A 19629-nucleotide genomic window follows, 5' to 3' on the forward strand; every position below is an offset into this window, starting at 1 on the left:
AAACTCAACTTAAAAGATTTCTTTATTAATTATATGCTTCATCACTTTAAGTGAAAGAGGCACTAACGTTCATATCTATACCACATCTCAACTTAAGAGATAAGCTTTTTTTATTAATTATGATCGACAATATTACATTTATAAAATTTGAATATTGAAATATGGTTAATGTGTGATATAATTTTAAGATTATTATCTACTAATTAGAAGAACAAATAAATCAAAATATATGAAACGCATTATTATATTATATTTCAATAGTACATTTTGTTGGAATAGATTTAATACTGTAAATTTCCTTTATTTGATTTGCATTACTAAGGATAAAACAATTGGAATAAAAAAATAAAAAAGGCATGGAAATCTTACCTAATATGGGGCTAGTTGTAGAACTAGTCTCTTCTCTATTAATGAAGAGGCTAGTTGTGTTTTTTTCTTCATATTTTCAATAACAAAAATATAATTTCATAATAAATAAAAAAATAATTATAAATTATTCTTTATATATATTATTATGTGGTGCTTAGCGAAAATGTTCACCAATTATGTAAGGGATATTGTGACAGTGCAACTGACACTAAAAACAACACGTGCAAATTGGTCCACTAGTTTTGACGTAAAAAAGGAAGTGGGATGTACACAGATTGTGTTCTTATGTGTGTGATATCTCTTCTATCTATAGAGGATTTCAGCACACGTTAAAATAAAATGGTGACTCCTCATTATTGCTCGCAATTAAAATATTTCCATTAATATTATATCTAATTTTGAAATTGAATAAGGTGATTAGTTCAAATATTTGAATTTGCTATCAACTAGTTGTGAGACACCTAAAAGAATGTCTTTCTCGATGGAGAATATTTTAATTATATCTGTAAAATCATAACAAGTAAAACTTTGTCTTTATATAAAGAAAATTAAAGAATAGTTGGAAATTTTTTTCGGCATAAAACCATTAGAGACTCTATAAAATCCTAAAAATTATTATATTAACCACAAATGAGTAAAAATAAATATTTGATTTCTATAAGGTCACAAAAAATGACTATATTGTATTTTATTGTTATTTTATTTAAGAACAAAAATGAAGGAGGAATTGTCAAGTGTGTTTTTTGAAATAAAATCTCTCAATAATTAGGTTAATAAGTGTTCAGTATGTCAATTAATGTTTTTATTGATATAAAAGAAAATTGGTGGATGAAAGTAATTTGAAATTGTATCTCATCATTCTTGAGTCATTTAATTTAAGTGTTCATTCATCCGTTCAAAACATTTTCATTTATATATTATTAAAAGAAAACGAAATTGGTGGGATTAATGTGAAATGACATCCCATTATTTTTTAGTCAATTAAGTACTCTAAACCCTTTAAACACTTTTCATTTTTTTTTAGAAAATGAGAAATTTGAATTGGAATATTAAAGTATTAGTGTTATTTTTAAAACGAGATCTCTTATTTATTTAGTAAAAAAAATATTTTACCACTTTTTGTTCAGATAAGACTAGCAAGTTACCCGTGCATTTGCACGGGACGACATTTTTTTGCCGCATGATTAATAACACATATTACATGTTCATTTATGATTAAGAATATGTGTGTAGCTTACATTCGCATGGCTAAAACCATATATGTTACCACTGTATTCATATTGTTAAAAATATTAGTTATATATAAAATCATACGGTCAGAGCATACGGTTTAATTATTTAAATCAGATAAACTTAATATGAGACCTATTCTGGTTTAACATTTTGCTCGATAAAAATACACTTTAAATAACATATTTATAAAATAAGAACAATGATGAAGTTAATGAATAAAAAAATCAATAAAAATATACTTTCAACAACATATTTATAAAATAAGAACAAATTACAATGATGAAGACTTAGTATCGGGATACATAAGCCATCATATTAAGTTTAACGAAATGAAGTTTGATGAATTAAACATTGGATTGTAGACATGTGGGAGAAGAATAGAGAAATATGAAATGAGAGGGAGAGAAAAATATAGAGATATGAAATGATAATGGTGGAGTAGTAATTCACATGTGAAAAGGGATTCAATCCCCTTTATTGTGAGATGTAATTTTTTTATAGAATAAAAAACAAATGAGCTCATTAATTATTAGAATTAAATTGTACAATGAACAAAAATGGAAGATGGACATGTTTTGGAGGGAAAGTTTTGATTGAGACATTGACACATGTCATGAGAGACCTTTATTTTTTATGAGAGGTTGACAATGTCATGAGGGCTTGAGAGATTGACACATGTCACGAGGGAGCTTTAGTTTTTATGAGAGGTTGACACATATCATGAGGGCTTGAGAGATTGACACATGTCATGAGTGAGTTTTTTTGTTTAATCATTAAAATTAAATTGTACAATGAACAAAAATGGAAGATTGACATGTTTTGGAGGGAAAGTATTGATTGAGAGATTGACACATGTTATGAGAGACCTTTAGTTTTGATGAGAGGTTGACACATGTCATGAGAGCTTGAGAGATTGACACATGTCATGAGGGAGCTTTAGTTTTGATGAGAAGTTGACACATGTCATGAGTTTTGATGAGAGGTTGACACATGTCATAAGGGCTTGAGAGATTGACACATGTCATGAGAGAGTTTTTTTTATTATATAGGTAATAGATTGGCTTTCGCACTAATCAAACATTTTAAAACCATATAGTCAAAGAGGGTACATTTTAATGAGTGACAACTCCATAGATAAGAACTAAGGTACAAAGAACATATTTTTTAAATTGAGTCTAAAAAAAAGTTTTTTATGTTTTGACTGCAAAAAAAGTAGTAATAATTACAAATTATTTGTAAGATGTAGGAATTTCATTCTCCATGCAGTAAAACTGATAATCGATGGAGGATTGGATCAAACGAGAAAGAATTTGACCTAATATTGTGTTTAAGAATAATTAATTAAGCATAATCTGGGATATCTCATTCTCGGTAGGTATGGGCAATATTTTTACTTGAAGACACATCAATACACTTGAGTTTGAGTGCATCAAGAACTAACTCTAACACCTTTACTTTTTACACTTTTATCGTTTTTAGTTGAATTGTTTGATACATTGTCTCAACCAAAAATTCCCAAAAATGTTTGGTGTTGCTTTTTTTCCTTGTTTCTTTTATAGTTATGTTTACACATGTTAAAATGGACTACCATGATGTATTCTGGCTAACCTGCATACGAATTGGGTTAATTCTTTAAAATAATTATCCTAAAGTTAGATCACAACTAGCTAATTCTTTCCCCAAGATAACTATTCGAAAATCTGCATACACTTGTAAATCGTTCTCCTATTGCTTAATCGACGATGTAAATATATAAACCAACAAATTATCTAACAATTTCATTAAATATAAAAGCAAGACATTTATATGTATAACAATTCACAACATATTTTCTGATTAAAACACAACTCAGAATTAAAACTCTTAGAAAGAACTCCACCAGAATTCTACAAATTTAGAAGCATAGCTCCAACTTACAACATATATTATATGATTGTTCATTTATTTATTTCCTTTTCAGTGTGTTTACAAATTGAGAAGCATAGATCCAACTTACAACATAAATTATATGAATGTTATTTATTTATTTTCTTTTTCAGAGTGTTTCTTTTCCATTTGTTCAAATAGACTTCCATCATAAACAGCTCGAACAGTCTCTTTTGTAAGTAAACCATCTTTTTCTTTCGCAAGAGTATATAGGATTTTCCATTCTACGTAGCTAGCAAGCCTGAAAATCAAATGGTGACAATTTATGGCTCATATATTCACCCGTTAATAATCAAAACTAACACTAATAATTAATTCAAAATAATTTATGACTAACTTACCATCCATTGTAATCCTTAGGAACTCTATTTGCCTTTAGCATCTCCGTCAATTCATCAGATGTTAAAGCATTTGAGTGTTTTCTGGCATGCTTGTTGAAAAGTTCTTCAAATTTTGAAGGAACAAACCTACAAGGCACAACCTTAAATAAGAATAGAAATCTTATTGTAATTATTTTGCTCTCCAAAATATTATATTAGTTTGGTAAATTAAAAGTCAATTAAACTAGCATAGACGGAAGGAGCAACTAATCAAACAAATTAATATCGAAAAATGAGTTGCTAACATAAAAGCCCAAATAATGTATTGACTTTAGCTTTTAATTTTTTTCTCTTCTAAAAAGTTCATAAAAATTACAAACAGAATATGTACATCTAAAACATATACCTTCCTTCAGTATCATAGACACCAGTATCACTTCCATGTTTGCTTCTTTGAATATTCTTAACTTCAATTGGAAACAATATAGAAGGAAACTTTCCCTACACCACCATAAGCAGTAAGAACCAGTAGATAATGTAGTAATTAGTGGCCAAAAGCACTAAGAACCACTAGGTAATGTAGTAATTAGTAGCCAAAAATCCCCCTAGCACAAAAATTTCACAAATTTTCAAGTATAATTAAAGCACTCAGCCTTATTTCAAACAAATAGTGATCACGGTTCTCTTTACTTTGATTTTTAAAGGGATTATTTGTAGAAATCTTAGTAAGTTTTAGTTTAAGGGGTGTATTAGAATATATGGAAGTATTTTAGATTATCTTAAATTATCTTATATATAATATTTAAAAGATATTTGGATATCGAGATAATATTATTACTATATCTTAGATTTGTTAATGTATCTTAGAAAATCTCTTAGGATTGACATTATATTATTATATGATTTATTTTCTTATTTAATTAAGAGTCTAGTATTAATATAAATATAAGTTGATGTTATGTTTTTTTGTATGGAATAAACGTAATTTAATATCACCACATCATTCATATAACAATCAATATAATTTACTATTTTGAGCATTCTATTTTCTCCTTCTTTATCTAAATCCAATACTTTCATCAACTTTCACAATATTCGATAATACTTCTTAATCCATCATTTCCACATTATTATTATAGTAAAAATAATTGAATAGTGAGAAGTAGAGTTAAAGTGATATGTTAATTTTTTAAGATGTGTCAAAAATTTATTGAATGAGATAGAATCGTAGACTTGGTTTTAGAATATGTGATTAAATATGTGACATATAACATCATACCCAGCATCTTTTTTCAAAGATAAGTACAAGGTCTTTATGACATTAAAGGAGAGATGAGGATGGCTATTTGGGTCTCTCCAAAGGATGAGATCTTAATTACAACCAACTATTACTTTATATAGGACTTTTAAGTATGATGAGGTATACAAGAAAGGAAAGTTTATGGTAGAATCCTTGTCAAAAAATACATCACTAGCAATATACATCTGCCACCTAAAAATGGTAGATGTCATTAGATATTCCTTGCCCAATTATAACATGGTTGAAACTACACGCAAGAATTTCAAGCAAGATTCATTTGCTAATTTATTCTTTTACTTTGAAAATCTGCCAACTTACAACAGCAGGGATGATGAAATTAAGTTCATTAAGATCAATTTTGTTTAGGAATTATATCAATGTAAAGTTTATTTTCTTTATTGAATATTTTCTCTCCTGTAAGTTTTCCATATATAAGAAAATAATAAATATTGCAGAATGAAAAAGATAAATACCGGACGGGTTTTCTGACTGAGACCGGAGTTGATAAAAATAGCAGCAACAGTGGACAACAAAATCCCACAACCTATAGCTCGAAATCCTGCAATTAAGAGATCCTCCCATATAAAATTACAAGAAATAAAATTCACCAAATAAAATATGATAATAAGACAGTTTTCTTAGTGTTTTACCAAATTAAAAAAGAAGATTCTTTTCTTAGTTATATTTCCTTTCTTTTCTATTTTCCTAGTTTGCCTCAATGGTATGTTTAGATGGAAAGTTTTAAAGACAAAAGAAAGGAATTTTTAAATTCAGGGTTTTCTTAAATTGAAAGGATTATAAAATATCCATAAAAAGTAAATTTAATCTAGGAAGTACTCATATACATTTCACTAGAACATATTTTATTATCATTATTTTAAATTTCACTCTATAGTTATAATTGCGCTCATATTATTATGATTCTAGGTAAATGTAATGAAAAGAGAAGACAAAAAACCTTGAAAAGTCTCTGATGGGTAAATAACGCCATCATGGTTCCTGTCAAAAAATGCAACGTGCTTCTGTAGAACGTTTTCATCATGTGCTATTGGATTCTCAACAACCATTCCTTTGCATGTATAAGTGCAGCAAAATCAGAGTCAGTTGAAATAAAATACTACAAGCCTGAAAAGACTATTTCTAAGTAGGATTCTAGATTATAGTTATGCAATTGTGGCCCAATTGGCCACAATTTTCCATAATAGCCATACAAAACCATATTTAAAATACATCTAACAACAGAAAATGAATGAGTAAAAATAAAACACAAAAGGGTTAGACTTTTGTAGATACCGTTTTGATTCTTGTTGTCTTTGGTAGAAGAAGATAAGGTAGCCATGGATATTTGATAGGCAAGAGAGAGGGAAACAATGAAGATTAGTGATTATGGAATAGAGAACGTAACTACAGAGAAAGAGAGAGATATGAATGCAATGAGAGGGAGAACAGCTCTATTTATTGTGAGTGTTTTCCTGGCTGATTGCTATTGATAATTTGGCAATACTTGCAAGACAAGCATTGTTCAAGTATAGGTTAGTACGTGAAGCATGAACAACACGTAATGAATACAAAGAAAGAGTGAAAGCATGTCCATCATTTAATTTCAGATTGCCTCATAGAGAAATAATTAATTTACCTATTAAGATATAACAAGAATCTCATGTTTCAAAATATGTCTCGAACTATATCTCAAACCAATAAAAATACATCATATTAATTAAAAAATTAATTTTTTTTTTCTTTCTCTCATTGATTTATGATATGACTTGTGATATACTTTGGAGCAATAATCTTATTCCATTCCTATGAAGAAGTTACAAAAATATTGATGTATCACATTGAAGTGGAATGCCACATCATATGTTAGTTGGACTGTTTTTCTATATTATTTGAATAATTTTGGTGAGATTCAATTTTTGGTTGAACATCACACTTTCAAAAAGGGAAATGAAATTATCTCTTCAAACTAATTTAGAGTGGACGTTATGATTTCGCAATTAAAACATAGAAAACTTTTTTTCATGACCAAATTAGATATGATCTTTAAATAATAATTTTAAACTCAATAGTCAATTATATATTAGAAAAGGTAGTAGCACCATGTCCACTGGCTTTAAACGAGACTCTCGCTAATTGCATGGATCAATTATACATCCGTAATTTTTTATCAAAAAAGTTAATTACTAAAACAAAACATTATACTTTTTATTCTTATGTTTCACAAGAGTTAATCTTACTCCTATATATCCCTAGATGCAATAGAATAATCAAGATTACGTTATGAGTTAAAGATTGATTAGATTTTGGTTAAAAGATTTGTTTCATTTTTATTATTTAAGTTTTCAAAGATTATTTAAAAATTATTAGTTTTCTACCCATTTCAGGAGGGTAAAGTAGCAAAACTTGTGTCTCCATCATATTTTCACTTTAAAGGGATATATTATTTATTAAATTACTCGCATAACTCTTTTAAGAGAATTAAGTAACAAAGCTAATATTTACACCTCATCTCAGCTTCAAGGTATACTTTTTTATTAAAAAAAGTTCGATATTTATTAATATTCACACACCTCCTTCAAGAGAGTGAAATAGCAACACTAATGACTACTCAACTTCTCAACTCTTAAAAGGGATTGACTTTTATTAAAAGTTCAATATTTATAATTATTCATCTGTTTGGTTTAAGAGAGAGTGAGGTATTAATTAGATTAACTTAGTCTATTTTTGTATTCAACAAATAGTAAATAGAAGTTTTACCTTGTTAAACTAACATTTACATTTAGGTTGAAAGTCATTAGTCAATCTAATTAAAAATAGTTAGCTTGTTGAGGATGTTTCGCATCTGTCTATAAATAGAGAAGTATCTCTCATGTTGTACAAGAAGTTTTAACTGTGTAATAAAATTCAGTTTCTTTTTCTCCATTTTCTCATATTTCTCTCTCTTGGTAGTTATGAAAGTGCAAAGTATCAAGGATTGCACTAGCAATGTTTTGTCTATGTTTTGATGAAGACAATGAGTTAGTTAAAGCTTGAAAACGTCTCAACAATCAACATGCCGATGTCTCAAGTGGTGACTTATTAGACTTAGGTTATAATTCTTTATTATCTTTTTAGAAGTCTAAGATACTGCCATAGATATTGAGTCTAGGTTAGGTAAACCTAGATGTGAGTCTCACAAGATTTAATAAAGTAATTAATCCACTAAAATGAGACTTCATCTAGAAATATATGATAATTAGGTTCATGCAGTTGAATACATTGATTGTGTGCATTAAAGGTATTATATTTGGAAATCATGTATTGCATGAACATATATCATATAGGTAATTCACCATGCATTAACAAGCTGACTTTACACTGTTTAATGGATTATAAATTCTGTTAATCCATTAACTTAATCGATTATGAATAGTGTTAATTGATTAATAGAATCACAGTTTCAACAGAAAACTGAAAATCTGAAAATAGTTATTTTCAACAACCCGTTACTCGATTAAATGGGTACTTATTCGATTAACTGAGACTTTAGACAGTTTTCTATTTAAATTGAAATCTCAGCATATGTGGCATAAGAATCCATACATTTTTACATCATTTTCTCTGCATATTTTTGAGTTACTCACTGTTATATCTAGGAGAAAATATTGCATGTTGCATTAGGAGAAAGATTAGATCATGCTAAGGCTTTAAGTTTCATATTCATATTGCATGTTCTTTGAAAAGCTTTCTTGCATCATTCTTGTGTTTCTTAGAAAGAAAAAGAGATATTTTTGTTATGATTGCATAATTTCAGAAACTTCATGCATGTACATTCATATTAGACTAGGAAGACTTGTGAGTTCTTGCTTAGGTTTTAGTCTTTGATCTTTATTGTAATATCCGAGTATTAAGTACTCATTTATAACTGAAAGCATTTTAATTCAAGGATTGGGAAAATCCTAGCTGCGGTTAGGTAAGGTGTTCTTCACAAAGACTTGGAGGTCTTAGGATAAAAAGCGATACCTTGGCTGAGGTCAAATCGCGGTAAGAAAGGTTTTCTTGAGGAGGCGGTTTTGGGAAAGGTCAAACCAAGGGTGATGAAGTTCTTTGGTTTCCAAGAAAGGAGTGTTCGAGTCTTGTAATTGGAAGCGCGTATGTAACGATACATTGTGTTCTATAGTGAAGAAGGAAAATCTCCTAGATTAGAGGGGAGGACTGGATGTAGTTTTGCAGTGGACAGCAAAACGAACCAGGATAAAATCTTTGCGCAATCTTTTCTATCCCTTCCTCTTTTATATTTCAAGATGTTTTAATTCGAGTTTGAAGCTGATATTTTGTATGCTTATACATTATTATATCCTTGTTAATATTGCATAAAAATATTTGTTGTATCTCTCCTTATCTGTTTGTAAATAACTATGCAAGAAGTTGTTCTGGTAATTCTGTTTCTGTTACTAATTAATCGATTATGAACGGTGCTTAATCGATTAACTGAGCATTTTTCAGCAAGTGTGTAAAAACCAAAAAGTGGAACTTGAGCTCCACCACACCTATTCAACCCCTCTTCTAGGTGTATTCTGCCACTGATAGCTAACAAGTTATATTTACATGTTATCATACCAGCCATGGCTAACACCTCGAATCTTGATTTGAATGGTGGTTTACCATCTCCTATTCCTCTTGTGCCTTTTCCTTCGTCTTCTCCCACAGTTGCTCCTTTACAAGCTTCTTTAACAATCCTTAATATTCCCCTACCTTCTACAAAACTTAGAGAAAATATTTTTCTTGTGTGCGGTCAATTTGCCTTCACTATTTTGACATCAAATCATATTGAAAGGTATCAATAAGGCATTGGTCTAGTGGTCTAAGGCCCCACTAGATCCCCAGAACGACCAAAAGGTCAAGGTTTGATTTCTGGGAACGACACTTGTTTGGAGAGGTAGCCATACACCCTGAAACGAAATAGTTTCTTACGAAAAGTTGAAGGATACCTTTGGTAGTATAAAAAAAATCATGCTGAAAGGTTATCAGTGAGTGTGATATACCTACTGAGTTTCTTACTGATGTTGATTGTCTTCAACATCATGTTAATCCAAAATTTCTGAGTTGGGAGGAGCAGGACCGCAAGGATAATTTCTAGGATTCTAAATTCTCTTTATCAAGAATTACAACCTCGTGTTGTAGGTTGTATCAATACAAGGCAATTGTGATTTAAAGTCATTAACAACCGTGGTTTGATGATTGAGGTCTCAATTGTGTTCTAAAATTAAGGGTGGTACTTCTATCTCAAAGTATTTTACACGAATTAAAGGTCTAGTTGATTTGTTGGTCTCAATTGGCTCTCCTATCTCACATGCAAAGCATATTGATTTCATTTTATATGAATTAACTGAGTTTCAACCTATTGTTACCTCTATTGAGAGTCAAAATGAACTACCTAGTTCCAATGCTCTTCAATCCTTTCTTCCTACATTTGAGGCTCGTTTGGAACACAACAGAAGTCATTCCATCTTAGATGCTCTTTCTATGAACGTTGCAGCCTCCTCAACTTTGAATTCGTCTGACTCTATTTGGTCTAGTAGGCATGTTGCTCCTTTTCACATTGCATCTCAATATTCCTCTTTCACACTCGTCAGGATGTTTTAAGGCTTAGTTTCGTTGTACTATTTCCTAATATGTGGCAGGAAATGAATTGGTGCACATAAATTATCGGGGACAAGGAAGCGAATGGAGATCTTTTGTCTCGATCTGTGTCACCATTTGTGTCTCATACTAATTAAAATATGTTATTCAATTAAATAGAAAAATTATATTACTTGGTATAAATTTATTGGATAAAAACAACAAGAGATAAGATTTTCCGGACAACTGTTCTAGGCAAGCAATGTCTACTTAGTTGTGTTAGGAGTTTGTCACTCTTGTGATAATTATCCCTTAAGTCTCGTAACTATTCCCTTTAGCTTTGTTTGGGAATATGGTTTTGGAGGGGAAGGTGATGAGCAATATATTACACACTATTCATAACCTTAATTTGTCATGATTGATGATTCTTGGTGCCTAATTGACTTTGTCTCACATGGTTCAGTGTTTTAGACTTAATTGGACTAATATTCCTAAAATGATTTAATTTGAGATTATTTGGTCTGATTAAATCTATTATCATTTTCAGATCATATTCGGCACTAAGGATGTTTTGGACATTACAGAAGTGGAGGATATGTGTTGAAGTGAAGATTGTATTTTTAATTTTATAAATTTTTAATTGTGAATCTGTTTTTAGTTTCGGACCCATTATTTAGTGCCCAATTTCAGTTTTACTCTTTTGAGGAGAGGGAACCCGAATTCCACACTCACTTTTACACTCACTCATTTTAGAATTTCGTTTTCTCTCTATAACTCTGCTAGGGTTTCCTTGTTCTTCCCTTATTTTTGGTTTTGAGACATGTTCTTCATTTTAATTTGGGTTTTGCTTCCATTTCTATGGAAGACTAAACTTATAGACTATATTCCTTTGGTAATGTATTACAACTCCTAAAGTTTTGTATTAATGCATTTTCAGTTTCTTTACTCTTGATTTCTCTATCCTATTTCTGAATATGGTTTGCTTAATCCCATTGTTAGAAACTGGTTTGTGAGTTTATCTTCACTTAGTTGATTTACTCTCTAGTGCATGAAAACTTAACTTGTGTGAATTTGTTAATGTTCCATAGCTATTCTGGTTTCACTCAGTTAAATTCTTAAATTGTGAAACTGTGTAAATTAGGAAGATAATGATTGGAATATGAAATTAATCTTTTGAAACCGATGATTGAGTTGTGAACAAACGAACCAAAGAGATTTAACCATTTTATTACATTGCTTATTTATTACTGTTTCTGAAATTGATTTGTGTTTCATATCATCCAACAATAAAAACCCCCTTTGTGTGTGAGTATAAGGTGTTTGAAAGGTAATCCTTGAGAAAAGACCTAGGAGTCACTTACTAGTATTGCAGTTTTTAATTGTTATATTATTTGCTTCAGGTACGACCTCGATCAGAAGGGAAGGCAATAAATGGCTTTAGAAAGCCTTTCCCTTGATTGGAAGTTGGATGAAGGAGAGAGTAAGGTTTTGGAGAGTTTCTCTAACCCTCTAAAACTCTTCATTTGTCTATTTTTATAGTTACCCCAATTTGAGATTTTTGAAGACAAAATGTAAACATAACTAAATAATTTTAGTAAATTATATAATAATATATTATTGTCAATTTCTTATTGTTAATTATATTTTTAAAAGAAAAAACATTCTTACATGATCATTAGTTTACTATTCCCCATCTAAATTCATACTACTAAACAAGAGAAGATTACCTTCCTTCCTCCCCCTTCCTAGCCATTTGATCTCTCTCATTTCTTTTCCCTCATAACTCCCAAACATAGTGATGTGAACCTCCATGGGTGGTTTGCTTTTTCGGATAACCGTTCCTGCCTGAGAGTCAATTGGACTCGCGAAATCTAACCTTTTATTAATGTCCACATTTTTGTGTTTGAAAATTGGATGAAATGTGTATGGAATAAGTGTATTGAATATGGGCACAATTTTGTATATGTTGTTGTATATGATTTTTGTTTGTTTTTATATTTTTGTTTATAAATAAAAGAACGTGGTTAAGGATTGAAGGGGGAAGGCGCCACAAGCAAAGTTGCTTGATTAGCCAATTAGGTTCGCCACAAGAACAAGTCTTGATAAATTCTAAGTTTAAGAGCCAAACTCAACTAAAAGAGGAAGTAATCCAAACAAATTCCAACTTATTAGTTCATGGGAAAAGACTTATTACATATGGTTTTGTGGCTGCCTACATGGCTCCACAAAAAAAGTTAAAACATTAACATGTTCAATTCTCACGCATAAGGCCTATGAGTTGTCTTGGTTCATTGATTCCCTTAAAGGAAATAATATCTCACGGTTTCACAAGGTCAGAATCACCATAACTTCTTGATTTGAAATGGATCCCACGAATATCTCCATGACTCCAAATAAGGCAAGTATTCATATCTTCCCTTATTGTTAATCATCACTACCAAACTTGATTGATACACTCATGTCCAGATTCATTGCTCCTCCTCAAGGCAATCTACACGCCTAATCCATATATGGAAGGTGGTAATTTCTGTATTTGAATTTCTTACCACCTGCCTTAAGTGGCAAGTCATAATCTCTTGTAATTGAATTGAATCTTGCGCCTTCTTGAAAAAGAAAATACCACATGACTTGCACTTTTTTATGGAAAGAAATAATTATATGACTTTGGATTTGAAATGAAAGGGAATCACATGACTTGCTCCCCTTATGACAAGAAATTATCTCATGCTTGTAAATTTGAATGGAGCCACATGATTTGCTTTATATATGGGAAGTAATAATCTTACCACATGGTATCCTTTGCATACAAAGAAATCCCTCCAAAAAATAAAGGATTTATGCACATAATTCTTTGGTGGTAAAATCCATATAGCTCCTTAATGCCTTGATATCCTTCCATGATTTGAAATGACCAAATCACATGAATCCTCTTCATATGGAAAGAATTACCATATGGCTTGCCTCATATAGAAATGAATAATTCCTTGTCTTTGAATTGAAGAAGCTTCAACACGCCTAGCACCAAAAAAGAAGAAGCACCATGTTGGGCTGCCCTATTGCTACATTGGACGCCAAGCCAGATTTGGCTACCCAGCAAAGTAGAAAAATTGGCACGCTCAACGGTTTGTTTGGCACGTTGGGTGCCCCATCAGGCTAAGCCAGCTCACAACCAACTTCCATTTGGCCATGAATTCAAGTGGCTTTCTTTAAGAAAGGAAACAATATAATCCATATCATCATATAATGAACCTTATTACATGTCTTTCCTAAAAGAGATAACAACCCATAAGAATTACAAAGATTTATTAAAAATAATCAAAATGACTTATACTATATGTATAATAAAAGACTCACACTTTATTAAATGCAACTCAATAATTTGACCCTTATTTGGCTCACATCACATTGACAAGTATTTTAAACTTCAATAAAAATGATTAGAAGGTGGAATGAAATATGCATGCTTTTCTATAAGATTCCCAATTCGCAAAGTCATCACGTTGTTAAATAAGAAAAACTCAGGAGAAATTTATCAAGTTCCAAAACCATCAGAGGAGGAGGGATGGATTTGGGAGGGACATGTAACAGGAAACTATTCGGCCAATTCAGGTTATGGTGGATTAACAAACCTGATAAAAATGTTGAACATTTGTCAAGTGATTGGAAGTTGGTGTGGCATTTGAGGGTTCCCGAAAAAAAAAATGTTGTGTTGGTTGGGTTTTCATGAGGCTTTGCCCTCAAATGATCTTCGCTTCAGGAGGAACTTGACGGCAAATCCTATGTGTATGAGATGTAATGGAGGTGTAGAGGACTTATGCACATCTTTTGGGATTGTCCCGCTTCTTCTAATTTATGGAAGAGAATTGGTTGGGATAATTCTTTGTTTTGGGTTACCCAGTCTTTTCGATCTTGGGTGTTGAAGAATTGCAAGCAGAGGAATGGTCTGCTTTTTTTGGCTGGCATGTGGTGGGTGTGGAGGGGCCGAAACAACATTGTTCTAGGTACTTCTACTTAGGATATTGATTGGATTGCCCGTAATGTACATCAGGATTTTTGGGATTGGAATCAAACGGTGCAAGATATTTGTGAGAGGGAAATTTGTTGGCAGCATCCAAATACTGGTATGATTAAAATTAATGTTGATGGGAGTTGCATTCGAAGTTCTCTTGTAATGGGTGATGGTGGTGCTATTCGGGACCATACATGTTAATGGTTGTCTGGTTTTTCAGCTTACTTTGGTGTTGGATTAGCTATTTTAGCGGAGCTTTTGACTATGGATCAGGGTCTGAAACTTGCTTGGGAATTGGGTTTTAAAAAGGTCCGTCTGGAAAGTGATTGTCTCAAGGCGGTCCATCTTCTTTCAAGTGGTATTCATATTCGACATCAACAAATATTGAAGGTTGTCTCAGTTGTCCGTTCTTGGTTATCTTGGGACTGGATAGTGGAGGTTGATTTTGTTGTTCGTGAGGCTAATCAAGTAGTTGATTTCATGGCAATGATTGGATCACACTCTTCAGATAAACTCAGGATCTGGAGCATCGTCCCTACCGGCTGTCATATGTATATGGTTCATGATCATCATCCTCTTAACTAAGTTCTTCTTTTGTTTTTTTTCTTAATTCCATTGTACCAAAAATATATATATAACTGTCTTCTAGAAAGTAAAGACAAATAAGTTGGTTCTGGTCATAAAACTTTGTTTGCATATGTTTTTTGGGTACACTTCCATTGCTTTTGATTCGTGTAAGAGGGCCAAGTCCAGTCTCTCTATAATATTGGAGAACTCAATACTAGATTATGATAATATAAAAAATATTTTTCTTAATTTTTATATTTATTTTATTAATGAATAATTTAAATTTGGACCATTTGATATTTTTTGTGTTAAATGACTGATCTTCATCCAATAATTGACTATAAAGAGAGATGCTTTTACGTCACTTTCTTTCATTGACATACCAATTAAAATGTACAAAGCCATTTGTCATCAGATCCCCTCATGCCAAAATAATTACATATATCTAATTTCAATAAAATTCTGACACATTAATATTTTAATTCTAATTAAATTTAATATTAAATGATAATATCAAAAATCATAAAATGTATTTATCTCTAAATATGACATGTTTCATGCGTCTTCATACAAGTTTTTCTCTTTCAATACACATAATTCTTTGAAATTATAAGATATTATATATATGTATATATATGAGGAGGGATCTGTTCATACTTAAATTAAGTTACACTAATTATATATATATATAATGAGGAGGAATCCATTTACACCTAAATTAAGTTACACTAGTTACAGTTAATTTCAGTCATTCATTTTCTTAAATCCAACGAACCATAAGGATGACTGAAATGAATGACGAGAGAGAAAAATAGAAATCTTAAATAATTTTTAAGCTTCACACTTTTGGTCCGATAAATATAAGAAAATGAATGACTGAGATTAAATGTAACTAGTGTAACTTAACTTGGGTGTAAACGAATCCCTTCTCATATATAATATACACATAAAATAGAATGAACGTATAAATTTTGTCCCGAAATTATAAATAACAAGCATAATTATTAATATAAGATGAAATCACATTGTCATAAAAACCACTACTTATTACTTACAAATAGGAATAGTATTGATAGGTGTAATATCTTCATTATGGACATGCAATTATTCTTTTGTATGTAGTAATGTTTTGTCTCCTCTTTCTTTACAATTCATTAGCTAGATTAAATGTTATATTTTTTTTATGAATAAGGTATTGGTTTAGTTGGGTACTCTGGATGGACTAAAAAGTTAAATTTTGAATTTTGAGAGTGACACTTGTTGAGAGGGATAATTATGCATCCTGAGAGTCATAGAAAGATCCCTTGGGTTAAATGGGATAAGGTGTGTACGCCTAAGTCAAATGGTGGGTTAGGCGTTAAAGATATTCATCTCTTCAATCTCGCCCTTCTTGGGAAATGGAACTGGCGTATGCTCACTGAGAAAGATAGTTTGTGGTGTACCTATGAGGTGACACTAATTCAGTTCAGGATACATAATTATCCCTCTCAAAATTTTTGTGGTGTACCTATGAGGTGACACTTGTTGAGAGGATGCATAATTATCCCTCTCAACAAGTGTTCACTCTCAAAATTCAAAATTTAACTTTTTAGTCCATCAAGAGTACCCAACTAAACCAATACCTTATTCATAAAAAAATATAACATTTAATCTAGCTAATGAATTGTAAAGAAAGAGGAGACAAAACATTACTACATACAAAAGAATAATTGCATGTCCATAATGAAGATATTACACCTATCAATACTATTCCTATTTGTAAGTAATAAGTAGTGGTTTTTATGACAATGTGATTTCATCTTATATTAATAATTATGCTTGTTATTTATAATTTCGGGACAAAATTTATACGTTCATTCTATTTTATGAGTATATTATATATGAGAAGGGATTCGTTTACACCCAAGTTAAGTTACATTAGTTACATTTAATTTCAGTCATTCATTTTCTTATATTTACCGGACCAAAAGTGTGAAGCTTAAAAATTATTTAAGATTTCTATTTTTCTCTCTCGTCATTCATTTCAGTCATCCTTATGGTTCGTTGGATTTAAGAAAATGAATGACTGAAATTAACTGTAACTAGTGTAACTTAATTTAGGTGTAAATGGATTCCTCCTCATTATATATATATATATAATTAGTGTAACTTAATTTGAGTATGAACAGATCCATCCTCATATATATACATATATATAATATCTTATAATTTCAAAGAATTATGTGTATTGAAAGAGAAAAACTTGCATGAAGACGTATGAAACATTTCATAGATACATATGGAGGAAGCATGTATGATATTTTTTTCCTCTGAATGTTGATGCGGAAGACATATGGAGAAAATATAATAGAGAAAATGACACCGAGAAATTAACGTGGTTCAGCAATTTGCCTACGTCCACGGTTGAAGAGCAACAATGATATTATCACTATGATAAAAGAGAATTACAAGTTCACTCAAGTGTTTCACTCACTTCCCAAAACCCAAGTACACCCAATATCACTCTCACTCACTTATATCTTAAACACTAAAATATTCCTCACAATATTAGAACAAGAGAAGAAGAGAGAATATGCACTAAGGCTAGAATATTGGTGTGTCTTACAATGGCTTGGAGCATTCCTATTTATAGCCAAAGCCTTGAGGATCCTATGGCCAAAAACAAAGATGCTTCACCACAACCTCTTCTTCTCATTGGCTACAAAAGAGGTTACACTATAGCCACTCATTTTACTTGGCCACAAGAATGTTTCATCATAGCCACTTCTTTTGCCACATCATTCTCTTTTTCTTTTAAGCCAATATTTAATAAATCTCCACCTTGACTAAAAGACTATCATAACTATTTTCATGTTGCTCTTCTTCATGCCCACTAGAGATTCTGGACATCAATCAAGTCCAGACAATGCCTGAACTTCGTTGTTGGAACTGGTTTCGTCATCATGTCAGCAGGATTATTTGCACTGGGTATTTTCTCCACTTTAACAATTCCTTTCTCAATGATATCTCTGATAAAGTGCATCCGAACATCAATATGTTTTGTTCTTTCATGATACATTGGATTTTTTGTGAGATGTATAGCACTTTGACTATCACAGTAGATGGTTGTTTCTTCTAGTTGTATACCCAACTCTTCAATTAGACCTTTCTCCCAAATGGCTTCCTTTACAGCTTCTGTTACTGCGATGTACTCCGCTTCAGTTGTAGATAAAGCAACAATTGATTGTAGTGTTGCTTTCCAACTAACAGTACAACCACACAGTGTAAAAACATATCCAGTGAGTGATCTTCGCTTATCCAAATCTCCGGCATAATCTGAGTCAACATATCCGATGACCTTACTTCCAACACCTTTGACTTTTCCATACAATAAGCCAATATCCATGGTACCCTTTAGGTAGCGCATAATCCACTTCACAGCCTTCCAGTGAACTTTACCAGGACTTGCCATATACCTACTTACCACACTTACTGCTTGTGCAATATCTGGTCTAGTGCATATCATGGCATACATAAGACTGCCAACTGCACTAGCATAAGGTACACTTGACATCTCCTCATTTTCGCTCTCAGTTTGTGGACACAAGGCCATTGAAAGTTTGAAATGAGACGCCAATGGAGTAGTGACTGGTTTAGCATTTTGCATGCCAAATCGTTCCAACACTTTCTCAATATACTTCTTTTGTGATAGAAAGAGCGTCCCTTCTTTTCTATCTCTCTGAATCTCCATTCCTAGAATTTTCCTTCCAGCTCCTAAGTCCTTCATTTCAAACTCTGAGCTCAATTGAGCTTTTAAGCTTTTTATTTCTGACATGTTCTTACATGCGATCAACATGTCATCAACATAAAGAAGGAGATAGATAAATGACTTATTTGCCAGCTTCTTGTAGTAGACACAACTATCATGCTCACTTCTACAATAGCCATTTTCGAGCATGAAGGTGTCAAACCGTCGATACCACTGTCTAGAAGATTGTTTTAAGCCATATAAGGATTTCTTCAGTAAGCAAACATGATCTTCCTTCCCTTGAACTTCAAATCCTTCAGGTTGTTTCATATAGATTTGTTCCTCCAACTCACCATGCAAGAATGCTGTTTTGACATCTAGTTGCTCAAGTTCCATATCAAATTGAGCTACAATGGCAAGTAGGATGCGAATAGAGCTATGTTTTACCACAGGGGAGAAAACTTCATTGAAATCAATTCCTTCTCTTTGTGTAAAACCTTTGGCCACTAATCGCGCTTTGAATCTTGCATCTTCAACTCCAGGAATTCCTTCCTTCTTCTTGAAGACCCATTTGCAT

The 19629-nt window shown here is 31.6% G+C and overlaps 1 protein-coding gene across 1 annotated transcript; it reads right to left on the minus strand.

Annotated features, from left to right (window-relative positions):
* Positions 1-3428: 3428 nt before the first annotated feature.
* Positions 3429-6585, minus strand: LOC109340632 (probable peroxygenase 4). Its single transcript, XM_019578352.1, has 6 exons — positions 6442-6585; positions 6107-6217; positions 5622-5707; positions 4255-4349; positions 3870-3995; positions 3429-3769 (listed from the first exon to the last, which is right to left on the minus strand). The coding sequence occupies exons 1-6, from the start codon at positions 6485-6487 to the stop codon at positions 3622-3624; spliced, it is 612 nt and encodes a 203-aa protein (XP_019433897.1). The 5' UTR covers positions 6488-6585; the 3' UTR covers positions 3429-3621.
* Positions 6586-19629: the final 13044 nt, after the last annotated feature.

This window comes from Lupinus angustifolius, unplaced genomic scaffold (genome assembly GCF_001865875.1).
Source record: "Lupinus angustifolius cultivar Tanjil unplaced genomic scaffold, LupAngTanjil_v1.0 Scaffold_215_7, whole genome shotgun sequence".
Taxonomy (NCBI): Eukaryota; Viridiplantae; Streptophyta; class Magnoliopsida; order Fabales; family Fabaceae; genus Lupinus; species Lupinus angustifolius.

What these genes read in the sequence shown, in the direction of transcription:
- LOC109340632 (XM_019578352.1), bottom strand. Translation starts at nt 6,487, where the DNA reads ATGGCTACCTTATCTTCTTCTACCAAAGACAACAAGAATCAAAACG. An exon ending in AGACAACAAGAATCAAAACG is followed by an intron (nt 6,218 to 6,441) that starts GTATCTACAAAA and finishes ATACATGCAAAG; the next exon opens with GAATGGTTGTTGAGAATCCA. An exon ending in TCAGTCAGAAAACCCGTCCG is followed by an intron (nt 4,350 to 5,621) that starts GTATTTATCTTT and finishes ATGGTGGTGTAG; the next exon opens with GGAAAGTTTCCTTCTATATT.